Source organism: Hoplias malabaricus, chromosome 7 (genome assembly GCF_029633855.1).
Source record: "Hoplias malabaricus isolate fHopMal1 chromosome 7, fHopMal1.hap1, whole genome shotgun sequence".
In the NCBI taxonomy this organism is placed as follows: Eukaryota; Metazoa; Chordata; class Actinopteri; order Characiformes; family Erythrinidae; genus Hoplias; species Hoplias malabaricus.
This window is the reverse complement of record NC_089806.1, coordinates 1,591,806-1,609,852: the sequence shown is the minus strand read 5'-3', so window position 1 is coordinate 1,609,852 and position 18,047 is coordinate 1,591,806. Positions and strand designations below refer to the sequence as shown.

General features: G+C 41.2%; 1 protein-coding gene across 2 annotated transcripts in view; it reads right to left on the bottom strand.

Moving 5' to 3' along the window:
- Positions 1–8,589: 8,589 nt before the first annotated feature.
- LOC136701582 (NACHT, LRR and PYD domains-containing protein 12-like) overlaps positions 8,590–18,047 on the bottom strand; it is a 68,062-nt gene continuing 58,604 nt past the window's right edge. Inside the window, exons 11-13 of one of the 2 annotated variants that reach the window (XM_066676188.1) lie at positions 16,807–16,980; positions 12,167–12,213; positions 8,590–11,887 (exon numbers count right to left, since the gene is read on the bottom strand). In XM_066676188.1, the coding sequence (XP_066532285.1) occupies positions 11,349–11,887; positions 12,167–12,213; positions 16,807–16,980 (760 nt within the window). In that variant the 3' untranslated portion in view covers positions 8,590–11,348. The remainder of the gene's footprint in view (positions 11,888–12,166; positions 12,214–16,806; positions 16,981–18,047) is intronic. The other variant, XM_066676189.1, reaches the window with a different exon arrangement.

Below are 18,047 nucleotides of genomic sequence, written 5' to 3'. Positions count from 1 at the left end.
TCCCTGTCCCACCTGGTACTTCACTGTGGAGGCAGATGTGGACAAGGAGCTGCAGGACCTCCATATTTCAGAGGGAAATATTTCATAATAAATGGTGTGTGTCACACACATACACTGTTTAGAACACAGTACACACAAACAAACAAACAACGAAGTCCATCCAGAATTCAGTCCATTGTGTCCATATCACTCACTCACTCAGTCTCTCTCACACACACACATACACCCAGATCAGTATTAATCCTAATGCTGAGGGTGTGTGTGTGTGTGTGTGTGAGTTTATTTAAACTTTCTAAACAGAGTGAGGGATGTGTGTGTGTGTGTGTGTCTATTCTGTCTCACACAGACGCACTGTGGTGTAAGGGTCCATTTCAATCCCAGCGTAGAGGGGCTCAGTGAATTTGGAGGTGAGTGTGTGTAAGTGTGTGAGTGTGTGTGTGTGAGGTGAGATGGTGTAAAAGGACAAAGTGCCATACTCCCAGTCCAGATACACTCCCTTTCTCTCATAGCGAGGTGGTGGTGGTGGGGGGGAGGGGTCAGGTATCTCAGTTTCTCAGTGTGTGTGTGTCTGTATGTGTGTGTTAGTGTATAGTGCGTCTGTGTATTGTGTGTGTTGTTGTACATTGTGTGCATAGTGTATATGTGTTCGTGTATATAGTGTGTGTTAGTGTAGAGTGTGTGTGTGTTAGTGTATAGTTACAGTTACACACCGTGTCCACTCACTGTCCACTCTCTCAGCTCCACCATCCACATGCCCGTCACTCTGTAGTTCTACAGTTACACACTGTGTTCATTCACTGTCCTCTCTCTCAGCTCCACTGTCCACACGCCGGTCACTCTGTAGTTCTACAGTTACACACCGTGTCCACTCACTGTCCTCTCTCTCAGCCCCACCATCCCCATGCCCGTCACTCTGTAGTTCTACAGTTACACTGTCCACTCACTGTCCACTCTCTCAGCTCCACCGTCCACATGCCGGTCACTCTGTAGTTCTACAGTTACACACCATGTCCACTCACTGTCCTCTCTCTCAGCTCCACCGTCCCCATGCCCGTCACTCTGTAGTTCTACAGTTACACTGTCCACTCACTGTCCACTCTCTCAGCTCCACCGTCCACATGCCGGTCACTCTGTAGTTCTACAGTTACACACCGTGTTCACTCACTGTCCTCTCTCTCAGCTCCACCGTCCACATGCCGGTCACTCTGTAGTTCTACAGTTACACACCGTGTTCACTCACTGTCCTCTCTCTCAGCTCCACCGTCCACATGCCCGTCACTCTGTAGTTCTACAGTTACACACCATGTCCACTCACTGTCCACTCTCTCAGCTCCACCATCCACATGCTGGACACTCTGTAGTTCTACAGTTACACTGTCCACTCTCTCTGCTCCACCGTCCACACGCCGGTGACTCTGTAGAGATCAGTAGAACAGCACACACCTGAGACTACGCTCCACCTTAAATGGTTCAGAACAAACAGACGAGCAGCAGCAGTTTAATAATGGGTCAGTTATCATTCTGTCACTTTATCGTTTGGTTTTTATTGATTCTTTGGGAGTCGACTCTTCTTCATTATAATGAGGATAAATTATAATGTGATTTAAACCCCTCCTACAGAGCGGTCCTGTGACAGAACTGAGAAACCCGAACCGTGTCCATGTGGAAAACACACTAATACGTTATGGTTAAGATATGAGCTGAGTATTTTGACCCAGAGGCGATTGCTCTAAGACTGCAAGGGAAGCTCAGCTTCCCCTAACATGTCAAAAAATAAGTGATCAAATATATACTGTTGTTTGTACATGTCATTGAATAAATATGCACTACAACGCGCTCAACTTTTGTTCAGAATCAGCTTCTTATCACTGGTAAAGACGCGGCTTTCCTCTCAGTCATTCCCGCACTTCACAGTGATTTAAACAGTGTGGACGAGTTCAATAGCGAAGCAGCGAATTGCAGCGAAACGAGACGAGTCATTGGATAAATGCTGGGCTTTGTACCACCCATCGGACGCTCAGCGTCTCTGGGGGTCTATGGGGCAGTGGGCTGGCCTCGGCTGGCCCGGATGCTCAGCTTCTGCATGATGATTGGATGATCTGTCTGAGGCTGAATCCCTTTTTGATTGACAGCGAAATGAGCGAATCAGCGATACTTTGGTGTAAAGATCCGTGGCAGCATCACATTTTCAGCAACATTTGACTAGCAACAAATTGAGCTTCTGTTTCTGGTGGGTTTTTTGTAGCTGCTTGTGTTTGGAGACTGACTTCTATCACACTTTCTGACTTCTATCTCAGTGTCTGTCCAGCGGGTGCTGCTGAGCCCCTCATAGCACTCATAAAGCACTCATAGGCAGGCACACTTCACATGGGCCAAGGCCGTTTAAGCCTAGCTCTGCTGGCCATTGAGAGGACACTAGTCAAGTCCCTGGAAAAGACGCCTTGTTGGTACGACAGGGTCACAGATCATTTTCTTGAAAAGGAACGGAGGGTACAATTTACGTATAAATAAACCGACACATTTTATGATGTAGGCCGAAATTGAGCTTCCCCTCCTTGAAAGACCAGCATCTGCCACTGTTTTGATCGTACTAGATTCAAACGGAAGCCGATGAGACTCGGGCTCGGCATGGTATAATCGGCCCGAAACAGCCCGAATGTTTCTAGACTTCATTGATTTAGACTCACTGTAAATCTCACAGGTTTAATGTCCCTCTGTGTGTGTGTGAGTGTGTGTATTAAAATTACTCCTGGTCCTTGACAGAAAATAAAGAAGACAATATTTTCTCTCTCTTTCTCTCTCTGTGTATGTGTAAAATGATGGAGGGTAAATCTACTTTCGTTTTCTCCTCTCTATGTCACCAAGGGGGCGTGTCTCTCTCTGTGTGTGTGTGTGTGTGTGTGTGTGTGTGTGTGTGTCTTTAAAGAGACAGGAGCACATATAAACAGTGCTGATCTGGGGAGAATAACCCAGGCCCAGGTTTGCGGAGCTACGAGAGAGGGAACCAGAGTCTGTGGTAAGCAGAAGGTCATTTGGTACTTTTATGAGGGCTGTTTCTGTACTATGGTTGGGGCGAATTCCAGACTGAAAAGTCTCATAAAGCTGGTTAGATTGGAGATGTTGTTTCAACTGTAGAGATACTGACCATTCCAGGATTGGAAGGTTGGAGATGGGGTGAAAATTGCCAGGGTTGTTATGGTCCAGTCCAGGTTTTTTGGGTATAGATGTGATGGTGGCTAGTTTGAAAGCAGGGAGCTGGACGGGTGAAGGAGACAGATGCAGTAGTAATAGGAGTAAGTTGGTTGAGGCAGGAGGAAAGTGTGCAATTGTAATGTGTTACTGAGTCATGAGTGGTTGGTTCTTGAGGAAGGATAGATGTAGAAATGGCATTAGATATGTAGGTAGAAAGGGTGGTGGGACAGAGAGACTTAAGTTTGCGGTAAGATATGGTACGAATTTGATTATAGTGGGAGCTGGGGATGTTAATATTAAGTTATAGCCAAATGGTCTGAGATAGCAAGGTCCACATGGGAGGGGTTTTCAATGTGAATGCCAGTGGAGCAGAGTAGGTCCAAGATGTGTCCTCGAGAATGAGTGAGAAAGTTGACATACTGGGTGAAATTAAAACTATTTAAAATGTTCAAGAAGTCAGCACAAAGTTTATTAGTAGGCGATGTGAGTCGATGTGGATGATCAAATCTCCTATGAGTAATGTGCATGTGGACAAGGAGCAGAGTTGTGTAATAAATTCTGTAAGGTCTGAAAGAAAAGATGTCTTGGGTTTGGGAGGAAGATAAATAATAGAAATAAACAAATGAGTGGAGCCAGGGAGTTTGATGGATAAGTGTTCAAAAGAGGGAACAGCAGAAATGAGGATGGGCAGGGGTTTGAGAGATTGCCTGTGAATAGCAACAATACGTGCTATTCACCGGCTTGGTTGAGGATGAAATAGACCTGGGATTTATGCCATGTTTCAGTCAAACAGAGTAGGTTTAGTAGTGAGTCTGTTATAAATTCATTGAGTATAAAGCTTTTATTGTTGAGTGGTCTTGTGTTGAGTAGTATGAATTTTAGAGGGTTTTCTTCTGAAGGGGTGTTTAAAGAGCTGGGGACAGAGCAGTGGTTGAAAGTGTTGATTTGCTGGGTGTTCTGATGAGGTATGATGTTGTTGTGGATGTATGTAGCGGCGGCGTAATGATCCAAAGTTTTTTATTTCTGCAATGATGTCTTTGGAAGGAGGCGTGGAGTGAAATAGTCGGCGTAGCTGAAGAAAAGTGTAGCAGAAAATCATGGTAGAAACAGCGGCGTTAGGCAGGAATAGATGAAACAGGAGCCTTGGAATCCAAAGCCGCATATATCAGAAGAAGATGACTGTGTTGGCTGTGGAAGTGTAGCTTGTGGAATGAGAGTTAACCCAGGCCAGTCTACAGCAACGCAGTCACTTTCAAAGACCAGACCAATCTAGACCCCATGAACTTCACAGCGAACAGCAGGAAGAGATCCAAGTTAGCTTTTGATCCAGTAGTTGTAACTTTTTAAAAACTTTACTTTTTTCTTTTGGTGGGGGGGGTTTCCTCCTGCTCCACCAATGGGAAATGCTGCTTAAGGACTGGAGGCGGGACTTTCTCTTCATAAGCAGTGCCATGCAGACAGAAGTGGGGGTGACTGGGGAGATGCGAGGGTTGTGTTTGTTGTGGCTGCTCACACATTAGTATTGAGACTAAAGTGCTGTGGCTAAAGCTCTAAGCTCTAATGCTAAAATGTTAATGTTGCTGTGAAGCGTTCAGACGACTGTTTTGAGTTGTTTTAAGAGTTTTTAGTCTTAGTTTTGCTAACACTACACCTCCTGTTGTTTTATTGCTCCCACCTCTTCCAGCTCGGTGTGGACAGGCGAGAAAAGGGGCTTCTCATGCAGACGGTAGATCACTTCTGTAGAGACACACTAGGTAAGGGGCGAGTGCCACTGTGTACCTTTAGTGAGGAGAGATTTGTCTGTTTGGTGGATAAGTGGTTTTATTTGTTTCTTTCCTTTGGCAGCGTCCAGTGTCCACCCTGAGCTTGGTTTAACCTCCAGATTAAAGCAGAGTGTAAACCGTGTCTTACATTATAGACACTCTTACTGTTATTGACTTCTTTTTACTGTTATTCTCTTCTCTTTCTAGAACTTACTGTGTGTGTCCTTTCTGGTTCTGTTCTTAGTAAATTACACTCGTAGTACTTTTGTTGGTTGTGTCTTCATGTTCCTACACTGACTGAACCCCTTCATATTCACCAGTAATGTTCACTAGTGACTTTACCATTAGGGACAGTGTTTGTCTTCAAGGGTTCTGCTACTGAACTCTGAAACATGGAGACAGTGTCCATGGCATGGGTCACCTGAATCTGTGTGAAGGTACCACACATATTTCATGTGTTCACAGCTGCTTTCTCTCTGTTCAAAGATACACACTTTTCCACTGACCTCCACAACGTGACACTGTCAATAAAAGCAGTTTTCTGGTGTGAATATCGTTATGAAGAGCACATGGAGCTGGGATGGAAGAGGCCTTTGTGGAGCAGTGCTGTCACAAACCCAGCAGCATCTTCACCTGCAGATCTACAGGGAAAAGACGAGTAGAGCAGAGCATCTGTGGAAATATCACAGTACAATATTAGTTTAAAAGTTACAGTGCAGTTTCTGCAGTGCAGAGCCCAGAGAAGCAGGGACAGTCTATATTCTCCCTGTTACAGCTCAGTGGAGCAGTACAGTGATTTTCCTCCAGGTGCTTCGCTCTCCTCCCACAGTCCAGCGACATGTTGGTGGGTGGAGTGTGTATTTGGAAGTGCCCATAGGTGTGATTGTGAGTGTCTGAATGCGTGGTGCCCTGCGATGCACCCCATGTCCCCACCTTGCGTCCACTGATTCCAGGTGGACTGTGATCAGCTGAATGGTGCAGTGTGCTTCTTCAGAGAGAAGGGTCTCTGTGGCTGGGTTCTAGGGTTAGATCTTGAGATAAGCTCTTCTTCCACAGCTGGAAACCTCTGGGTGAGCTCCTATCGTCCTGTCCAGGTGTGGATCATAAACCTGCTGCGTGACATCATCAGATGAGTTCAGATTTGAGTCTGAACTACAGGCAGAGTCCACCACAGAATCATTACACACTCTCAGAGGAATACAGATGCCACACTGTACATTTCAGGGCATAAAGGCTCCTCACTGGGATGGTCCCCTCAGATGGGCATCTCCTGTACCTTTAGTTAGGGAACTGAACTGTACCATACCACACTGTACCTTTTAATAGAACAATAAACACAAAGACAATAATGTACCACAAGGAACTGTAGTGGTTATTTCAACCATTGCGATGCCTGAGCAAAAATGGAGCCGTATTTATTTCAAATAATAAAATGATGCAATGCTATTACATTAAAAACATAAAGAAAACAAGGATTGAAAACATAAACTAAGGATTAACTGAAACAAAGGAGGAACAGTCTCAGAGGAAGCCTGGACTTGTGGAAATGAGGTCAAAGACTGTGACTTCCTGCTCTGGCCACACATTCCAGGTATCCTCACCAGGCTTTATTGCTCTATGAGCCCTACATTCCTCCACTAGATGGGGACAACTCTGAAACAAGAGTTTTATCAGACACCAAATTAAAATAATTAGAAAAGTAACAGATGTAATGAAGCTGAGGAGAGTTTGCAGGATCCACGTGCAGGCTTAATTCTGACAGAGACAAGGAGGTACACAGTGCAGTTCAGAAGAGCAGTTTAATAAGGTCATCAACCAGAATCACACACACAGGAACAAGGCAAACAGTCCAATAAACCAACCCCAAAATCCAGAGTCAAGGGGCAGGCAGAGATCAGTCAGCAGGAAAACACAGTTCAGAGAAGACTTAGGAAGCAGAAACTACTGGCAGTGCTTCACGAAGAGTGTGTGAGTGAGGGGAAGTTGAAGTAGTGGAGCTGATGAGGCTATCGAGAACAGGTGTATGAGGCTGTCGCTAGGGGCAACAGTTAATACTCAGGGGATGAGGACCTCTGGTGGCTAGGTTGGGCATTGCACATGACAACAGAAACGTAAATCCCAAGCCAATCCCTCCAAAAAGTTTCAGTTTTGACTGATTAGGGACCATCACAGTGACAAAGCCATTTCGTTACTTTAGGGGGTAATATAGTACTTTCATTATTTACTTTTTGCAGTAAATAAACACACAGGTCATAACCATGCACTGATCAGTGATTTATACCTTCAGCAATTAATTAAATTTAATACTCAACCATGCTTTTCTGTATTTACAGATTTAATACTAAATAAATCATACAAAAAGAAAGAGAAGAATTATTCATTTATTGGCACCTGCCCTTCAGATGATATTATTGCTGAGGGGGTCCAACTTACTAGGGTATTGGATACAGGATCACAAATCACTCTAACGTGGCAGAATCTGTTTAATTTGCATTAAATAAATTAATTAAACCACATGCTAGCTTCTAATGTTTTTACCCCCGAAGCAACAAATGACTGGACTATACCTTACTATGGATATTTTTGACTGTATTTTGAAATTGAAGGATAGATCTTGTTGAAAATCATTTATCATGTAATATCTGCATGTCGGTATATTGTTTTTCAGAAAACAGACACTCAAGTCTCTGTTCCCAGTTTGTCCACGCACTACAATGGCTATCCTAGGTAACGGGTACATTGGCTACATCTTCCCATCCACCCATCAGGGCATAACAATACCAGCACAAAGTGAAGAGTTGGTTTGGGGCCATGCAAAATTGGTTCCCCGTGGCACTGACTACTGTGGGTTAGTGGAAGCCCTACCAGCCCCTTGTTGGTTGCAAGTTGCAAGACTGGTGGCAGTGGTAACGTATTGAAGAGATATTGTTACATAATTTCAAGCCCTATGCTTTATCTATAGGTCACTATCAGAAATTGGGCCAGCTTTTTTTTCCTGCTTTACCAGTTGATTCCTGACCTGGAATCGACCCCTTGGGCAGTAGACCAGATTTGCCACCTCAGCTCCAGGATGACCTGCAAATTTTGCTGAGTAAGTGGAGCCATGTTTTTGCAACAAAAGAAGACAACTTTGGTAAGACTGACACAGTGCATCATAAAAATCAACACGGGAGACACTATGACTGTTAGAGGTTCTTCCCTTTTCCTCCCATGATATACAAGTAAATGAAAACTTTACTTGCAGGGATGTTGGACATTCGGTAGAGTTCTAGCCCATATGCAGCACCTGTGGTCATGGTAAAGGATGGTAGTTTGTGGTTCTGCATTGATTATCACAATTTAAATGCTGTAATCTGTAAAGATGCTTTTTCTCTCCCTAGAATCGAAGAGATGTTAACAACTTCAAAATCCAAGAGGTTCTCTACCTTACACCTGGCCAGCAGATATTGGCAAGTAGGAATGAATCTTGGAGATTGGGAGAAAACTGCATTTGAGACACCACCAGGCCTATATGAATTTTAATGATTCAACGTTTTATTACTTTCCATTTTCATACATATTACAAAGTGTTAATGAAATAACATCTTAATAACCCCCTTCCCTCATCCCCCCTTCCCCACTGGAGTTAGTGTAATATTAGGGCATACAAAAGAAAGGAAACAGGATATGTCTGTTTTCTAACATGCTTATAACATTTATAATATTGTACAACTCACACGTATTGTTTCCAACATATATTTGCAGATAAAAGATTAAACTAAATTGAGTCTCACCTCTCCAGAAGCCTCAGGAATCCTGTAGATAGTCCAAATATTTTCCCACTTCTGCCAATATATATCTAATTGCTCCATCATCTATGACAACTTCTCATATGCTGCCAATTTACCCAGCTCTGTAGCCCAATCCTGATGGTGAACCCACTGTTCTCCAACCACTTAATATAATTTGTCTCCCAATCATTAAGCTGGTTTGAATCCAACTTTTTATGTATTTGTCCTGAATATTCAAGACAGAGGGCTCACCAAATATGAACAGCTTAGGAGATTTGACAACCCAGGATATCACATATATATATTTATATAGCCCAATCCAAAATTCCTGTTTTCATTTAATGTATTAATACTCCCTTCCAGCCATTCAAGATTAAGACAGACACTTGAAGAACTGTTTAAAAATGGATCTATTTTAATCCTCTTTGCTACTTTGAATCAAATTGATTGTAAGTGAGAAATAATGGGAAACAATTTGGCTTTAGTTGGTAATTTTCTAGATAAACCAAGTAGAAGTGGATGCAGAGTTAAAATTGAGCATTCTATACTATACCAAGATGGAGCTCTCTCTGGGGGGAGTGCCCAGTGTGCCAAATGTCTTAGGTTAAACACATAATTATAGTACAATAATTTTGGTAACCCCAGTCCACCCCCCTCCACAGATTTACACATACACATTATTCCATTTATTATTTATAAATAAATAATATTTATTATTCCAGATAAAAGATATTTCTTATTTTATCAAATTGCTTATTGTCTGTATTGGTAGAGACTCATTCATTCATTATCTGTAACCTCTTATCCAGTTCAGGGACATGGTGGGTCCAGAGCATACCTGGAATCATTACACCCTGGAGGGGGTGCCAGTCCTTCAAAGGGCAATACACACACACTCACACATTCACTCACACCTACGGACACTTTTGAGTTGCCAATCCACCTCCAGCACCATTGGCGCCATCTTAATCCGTAAATGCATCTGGGTCTTGCAACCATAAATCCCTCTTTATATTGCCACAAGCCAAAATTTAGCAGACAATTTGGCAGGGCAGTAAATCAATAACAATAATAACAGAATAGATTAAATAATCTTTAGAGCTAAGTATTCAAAGTATTAACAACATGAAAGTCCAACAGTTTGGCATTTATAGCATTATGAAATATAGCACCTAGGCCACCACCTTTACATATGAGATGCAGCTTATATATAAGTTAAATTTAATAGTGCCCTCATGCTTTATATATATATATGGCACTATTAAATTTAAATTCACGGATCCCCAGCCTGTTGTCATGTTTCAATGAGGTGGAGCATGTTCAGGCATTTCAGGCATTGGCCAGAAGGCCAATTTTGAGTGAAACATTCCAGTAGATGAGTAAGTGCCAGATATTTGAAAAAGCAAAGATCAGGATTGAGGAGAAGAGGGTTGCATTGACAATTCAACACAATGGGCAGCACTTTGAACACATTTTATTGGTCAGAAACTTGTAAATAACTCAAGAAAGAATAAAGTTTCGTTAAAACCAAGCACACCATTGTTTTTCTTGTGAAATTCCCAATAATTTCCAAAAATTGGATCCAAAATGGTCGACTTCAAAATAGCCGCCATGGTCACCACCCATCTTGAAAAATTTCCCCCCTCCCATATACTAATGTGCCACAAACAGGAAGTTAATATCACCAACCATTCCCATTTTATTAAGGTGTATCCATATAAATGGCCCACCCTGTATATGCACAGCCAAGATTGTGACACAGGTTAAATGTCACAGGATCTAGCTGAGCACAAGTGTTAAAGCATTTTAGTTTAGTTGCAGAGTATGCAATCATCATGGGGAAAAAACAAAGGCAAGCATTCTGAAAAAACAAAAATCCAAAGGCAGGACATGATATCTTCATTAAACATTCAGCAAGAACAGAATCATTCATTCATTGATTATCTGCAACCTTTATCCAGCTCAGGGTCACGTTGGGTCTGGAGCCTACCCAGAATCATTATTTGCAAGGCAGGAATATACCCTGGAGGGGGCGCCAGTCCTTCACAAACACTATCACTCACACACTCACACATATGGACACTTTTGAATCACCAATCTACCTATCAGCGTGTGTTTTTGGACCATGGGTGAAACCGAAGCGCCCAGAAGAAACCCACAGGACACAGGGAAATCACACCTGGTCACCCGGTGTGGGATTTAAACCCACAACCTACAGGTCCGTGGAGCTTTGTGACTGTGGCACTACCTGATGCGCCACCATGCCGCCCAAAAACAAAATCACTAACACCAATAAAGCAAGTTAGCCATCCTAAAGCCAATCCATCAATTTGAAGGTGAGAAAGAGGGACTGCCCAATAGGCAAATTCACGACAACAACTTAGTGGGGGATCAGAAATTCACTCACTCTGGCTGAAGGCAAGGAGTTTTGATATTGAACTTTGCTTCATCATGCAGCCAGATAAGATGAATCCAGTATAATCCCAAAATGCACTGTAAGTTCAGAGTAGAGGTTTCAGGATAGACAAGGGCAAAGCGACAGCCCAGTGCACACAGCCTATTTGCAACCAGAAGTGAGTCATTACAAACAAAAAGTTAGGATTAAAACCCAATAAAGCAGACATTAACAGGACAACTCACACAGTCGTACTGATCCAGAAAATACCCAGAACCCAACATAGAGGGGCTCAGTGAATGTGGAGGTGAGTGTGTGTAAGTGTGTGAGAGTGTGTGTGTGAGGTGAGATGGTGTAGAAGGACAGAGTGCCGGACCCCCAGTCCAAATACACTCCCACTCTGTTAGAGTGAGAGAGGGGGGCAGGTATCTCAGTTTCCTGATTATTGTGTCTGACACTGTATCTGTTCCCAGAGCAGATCAGACTCCAGGAGAATTTATTGAAACCAAACCCACTCTCAGCTCCGGCTCCTTTCCTCCTGATTCCTCTGTACGACACTGAGATTGAAACCCACCCGCTCCTCTCCACCTCCCAGTAACAGCGTCCAGTTAAACTCTCCACACTCAGAACCTGAAAAACACGATCAAATCTTTCCAGATGATTTGGATATGGTTGAATCTCCTTCACACACTCCACCTTCCTGTTTCCATCAGACAGAGAGAGAGCAATGTTCGCTGTGTTTGGATCCAGAGTCAGATCACAGGAATCTGTATACACACACACACACAACACCTTAGTATGCATGTGTTTGCTAAAGTGTGTGTGTGTATAATCTGGGTGTGTGTTAGTGTATAGTGTGTGGGTACCTGTGTGTGTATTTGTTAGTGTTGTGTGTGTGTGTGTATTTGTTAGTGTATATTGTAGTGTGTGTGTGTTCATGTGTATATATATATATATATATATATATATATATATATATATATATATATATATATATATGTAGTTTGTGCGTTAGTGTACAGTGTACATGTGTATGTGTATCTTACATTTCTTTGGTCCTGGTCTCATTCTGCTGATTCCTCCATGTTGGACTCTAAAGATCAAACACACACATTTATAAACTCATTAAACTCCACATCAACCTGAAACTAGGGCTGTGACCATAATCGCATTCCCCCAACACCAGGGTCATGTGATGCCCCCTGCGGGTTTCAGCACACCAGTCACAATTTAGTCCACTTGTTACCCTGCATACTTTGCTAGTTTCCTTCCCCCATTCTAAAATGATCAGTACCTAGACCATGTAAAAACAAGAAGGTGTTTATAATGTTATGGTGGATGTTGTATGTGGAGTGTGATATGAAATATAAAGATAATAATCATTGTTAGTTTTAATCAGAGACGGTCCTCCATCTGATGATCAAGGTCTTCTGGAGAAACAAAAAGTCAGACTCTGGTTACTCCAGCTTCACGAATGGGGGTGAACAGTCCATTAAACACATGGGGGTCTCTTTTGTGTTTGTCTGATTATTATTGATTACTTCTAGGCTGGAGTTCTTGTGATATCTACAGATAATCAATTAAACTGAATATAGAAACACAACACAGACATAAAAGACAGATTTTTTAAGAAAAGGGTTAGATTGTAATTGCAGTAGTTAACACACTTCTCTCATGTGGTAATGTCCAGATTGTTGACAGTAGACAGTGGACATTACACCATTTAACAATGGACACAAATCTCCTAAACCAAATTCATTTGGAATCATTTTGTCTTTGAGTCAGACAACAAGAGGCAGCCAGTGAATCTGTATGAGGCAATATGCTGCATTTGTAGAAAAATATCCTCCTCATAAGGAAACACATATAATCTAAGATAAGATCTTAGAATGAAGCATCTTTCGGGCCTGGCAGCAGCACACCTGCCTCAAGAGGAGGTACAACCTCAGGCTAAATAATATGTACTTCCCACTGAATGCACTTCTCTAACAGCAACCCCTGAAAAGTATCTGTCAGTGAAGATCAGCAAAATATGGGACTGAAAGATGTTGACCATTTCTCAGAGACAGTGGACATGTGGTCAAGTGTAAACATGAAGTCATATATGGCCCTGACCATACACTATGTTAATGCAAACTGGGAACTAAAAGCTAAGAGTCTGGAGACTGTTTTCACACCAGAAAGACACATGAGTGAAAACATGGCAGTAGCCTCAGGTCCTCCTTCTAAGAGTGGTCCCTGGATGAGAGGAAACTGGCATGTGTTATGTAGTTTGATATGATGAATGTTGTTTGTTTTCTTGTAAAATAATTGACTTTTCCCTACCCCTAGGATTTGAATCCAGATAATTCTTTGGTGCCTAAAAGTCTGGATAAGGGTTCAGAAAAACTACACTCCAGGCCCTGATTTTGACATTAGGTCTCCAGGAGGCAAGAACAGAATTCAACTTAAACCAAAGTCAGAGAATCTATAAATTAAAAATTGTTCCTCTCTGCAATGACATATTAAAGACTGTTCAAATTAAAGAATTAAACCTTACTTAATCCTCCTTTGTTTATAAAAGGATTCAAGTTTCAAGTAGAATACAAGCAAACATTGGAATTATAATGATATGTGTAAAATGACCGTTTAATCATCAATCATCAGCATCTCCAAGACCGCTATCTAGATATGTGTATGCCACTTGGTTAAGAATTGTGTACATTGTTTTGTCTGAATAATATTACTTTGTGTAAACAAATTTTACTTTGTGTAACAAACGTATTAAAATGTATCTCAATTAATCTCACTCAGAAACTTGCTCTAAGCTATCTTGAAATAAATTCTCATGTGAGAAATTCACATAAACTCATGTAAGTATATTCTATAAGGAATATTGCTTAGACAAAATTTCAGAGGCAAGATTCAGAGATGGGCCATTTACTCATGAAAATGATATAGTCTGTCCAGGCAGTAATAAATAGTATAAAAACATCAGTATGTTCAATGTTTTTTTGCTTCAAAGTTTGGTTCATGATTCTGTGGCACTTTGAGGATTTTAAGGTTGTTGAGAGCAGCTGCATGGCTATGTTCATAGACTATTATGTATTTATTAACAATCCAGCCTCAAGAAGAATAGTCACAAGTTTACCTGACTGCTGTTCACATAGCTCACTCTCGTGGAGTCTTTATTTCCTCCTGTCATATCCTGAAGGATAGTTTCACTTCATCATCTTATACACCAACTTATTCTACACAGACTTATTCTCCCTAACTTGATGCGAGGGGGAGAAATGGGGTCCTATGTATAGGGTGACATAAACGACATTCACTTAACCTCTTAACCACTTAACATATGCAAATGTTTGAGTTATTGTTGGCTGCTCTCAGATTGGGGCCCGCAAAATCACAATAAAACAATAAATGACCACTCAAAAATGTGCAGTTTTATCACACAGCACAATGCCATAGATGTTTTGAGGGAGTGAGCATTTGGCATTCTGACTGCAGGAATGTCCACCAAATCTGTTGCCAATTGAATGTTCATTTCTCTACCTAATTTGGCAGTATATCCAACTGCAAACCATGCTTAACTACACCAGCCCATGTTTAACCACACAACCACAACTCCACATCCAGCATCTTCACCTCCAAGATTGTCTGAGACCAGCAACCTGGAGAGCTGCTGCAACGATTGGTTTGCATAACCATATAATTTCTGCACAATCTGTCAGAAACATCTTAGAGAAGCTCAGGTGCATCTGCTAGTTGTCCTGCACCTGACTGCAGTTCATCATCATAACCGACTTGAATGGGCAAATGCTTACATTCAATGGTGTATGGCACATTGTAAAGATATTGTCTTCATGGATGAATTCTGGTTTTCACTGTACAGGGCAGATGGTAGACTGTTTGTATGGCATTGTGTGTGTGAGCGGTTTGCTGATGTCAATATTGTAAATCCAGTTGCTCACTGTGACGGTGGGGTTATGATAAGGGCAGTTGCATGTTATGGACAACAACCTCATTTGTTGAGTAAAAATGCATTTTATTGGTGGCATTTTGAATGCACAGAGATACTGTGACAAGATCCTGCGGCAAGTTGTTTTGCCATTCATCCAACGACCATCAACTCAGCCATTGAAGAGGAGTGGACCAATATTCCACAGGCCACAATCAACAACCTGATCAACTCTATGCAAAAGAGATGTGTTGCAATGCGTGAGGCAACCCTCTTCCTTGACCTTCCTGTCGTTTGCTTGGTGTGTGGTTTGGCGTGGTGGATTCAGTAGTGATTGCTGTGTTAGTGTTGTGCTGTGGTCTGAGGCCTTCATTCATTCTCTGTTTTGCATCTTTGCTGCTCTGTGCTTTGCACCTTCACTATTTTGCTGCTTCACAGCTTAATTCCAGAACCATCACGTTGCCAGCTGCTCCTTCTCTTCTATCAGTTGCTGCACCTCATACTGCCGACAGAGATAGATAAACTCCTTTGAGCTTAAACATTCCTCTAGCTGCTTCTCCTCCTGTGGTGCTGCTGTTTTCTCCACGTCTTGGCTAAGTTGTGCTGCTGCTTTGTTATAAATTCGTATCACTTGTGGGTCTGTTAAATTGTTTTGTTTGTTTATTTTTGTTTATTTGTGTTATTTTGTTTGGTTATTTTTTTTGTTTAATTTTCAAGACGCAGTTTATTTTGCGACAGTTTCATTTTTTGGTAATTGTTGCTTTTCTTTTGTGTTAAGTTTTTCTTTTTTATTTTATTGAAATTTGTTAGATTATATTTGTGTAAATTTTGGGGTTTAGTTAGCTGGTTATTTCCCAATTCTGGGAAAGGGTATACTATATACATTATTTTGGTTATTTTTTCTTGAGATTTATTTTTAAAGTTTGTTTAAATATTTGTTTTGTTAAAGAATCTCTCTCTAGTTGTGGCAGCTAGCTTATGGCACCTTGTTGTCATTTAAAATATAGTAATTTTGACTGATCCTTTTAATGAATGTAGATGTATTAAATTAAAAGCCTTTTAAATAAAAAGTATTTTATTGTTTTAGGTCAGTGTTTGAAAGTGTCAAATTATTGAAATAAAATCACATCATTGTGAAAATAAAACTGAGTGTGGAAAACAGGTCTCTGTCTACAACAAAACGAACCTGGATTGCCTGGCTAGTCTTTACTAGTCTTCCTGAGGTGCAATTCCTCAGGTGGCGTAGTCGGTCTATAATTACAGGGTATTTTTTTTTATAACCCCATTCTGTTAGTGGGTATTATCCCTCTTATGACCATTGGGGCTTGGTGATTTAATGGGTAAGAGATAGGCTGCATCACACTAGCTACCAGCATTTAGGAGTTATGAGGTAAAACACATTTAGCTAAATTATAGCACCTACCCACCAATTTTAATGTCTGTAGTGGTAACGGTTTCTTCTGCAGATTTATTTGTTTAGGAGAATAAGAAAAATCTGAACAAAACAATAGGGTTCTATGCACTATAATGCTTGAACCCCAATTAACACGATTAATAAATCTGTAGAGAAATTTTGTAAAATATTTATAGTTATGTCAGAATTTGAATAGAAAATAACCTTGTATAGTTTTTTCAGGTTGTTTGTGTGTGTGTGTGGGTGTGTGTGTGTCTGTGTGTGTGTGTGTGTGTGTCTGTGTGTGTGTGAGAGCGAGAGAGAGAGAGAGAGAGAGAGAGAGAGAGACTCACTGTAGTTTCTCCAGTGCACACTGTGGATCCTGTAGTAGATCAGAGAGTAGTTTCACTCCGGACTCTCCTGGGTGATTGTAGCTCAGATCCAGTTCCCTCAGGTGGGAGGGGTTTGATGTTAGAGCTGAAGCCACAGAAGAACAGCCTTCACCTGTAATCATACATCCAGATAATCTGCAGAAATGAACAAAAGAGTATATAAGTCATTCTCATTTGGACAGTAAGTTTGAGCAAAGATATTGTTAAATACATACATGATATTACATAGGCATCATTACAACAAACACTTACATAAATAATATAATGAAACCGTAACATTATCTAATTATCTAATTAACAGTATTAAAGTCTGAAAGTTTAAAGAACTGTGGTGTAAGGCTGAATATATTTCTTTCAGTCAGCTCAGACAAATAAAGTCTATTGTCTCACACTCAAGACTGCTTAGTAATTCATATTTATTTATAAAGTTCATTCACTATGTTGTTAACTGGATATTTGGAGGTATATTTGTAGAGCACATAGTGACTATAAGCACTGTTAGGAATGTTTTAAATATATTGAAATCTGCATATTTAATATTAAATATTTATTTCACTGATGAAGTATTTTTGGCAACTGTTTGAAGTACATATCTTATTTTAACACCAACTTTGCTAGTATGGACCACGCCTGTAGAAGCTGAAATGGGGAGGTGAACTCAGAAATCTTTGGGGAGGAGTTCAGGGTGGCTTATGAATGCGTATGAAGCCGGACCCCCAAAAATGTACAGGAATGCTGATCATTAAGTGCTACAGAATGGACAGGTTCAGGTACTCTGGTCAAGGGTTTGATTGGTGTCCTGGGTTGTGTGTAAGTAAATGAAAGGGGTTAGTGAGTCTATGAATTAACTATTTTTAATAAACTGGTGCATGACTGAGTGTCATGTGAGATGGTAGAGAACAAGCATTAGGTTGAGTAAGTTGAATGTCCTTTATTGATTATGATGACAGAAATTCTAGCTTTTAGATGGGGTCAGCATGATAGTGCATCTGGATGCATTGGACAGAGTGTTGCTAAGTCCAGTTTAATTGATGGTGGTTGAGTAATGGTGAGGGGTCTGAGGCTGGCAACAATAGGTGGAAAGTGGATTAGTAGCAGCCTTGAAGTCAAGTACTATAGAGGGGCAGCATTAATAAAGTGAGATATCCTTCATTGGCAGGTGTCCCCTGGTGGTGCCTTTTCAATGGCATAGAGGGAATTGA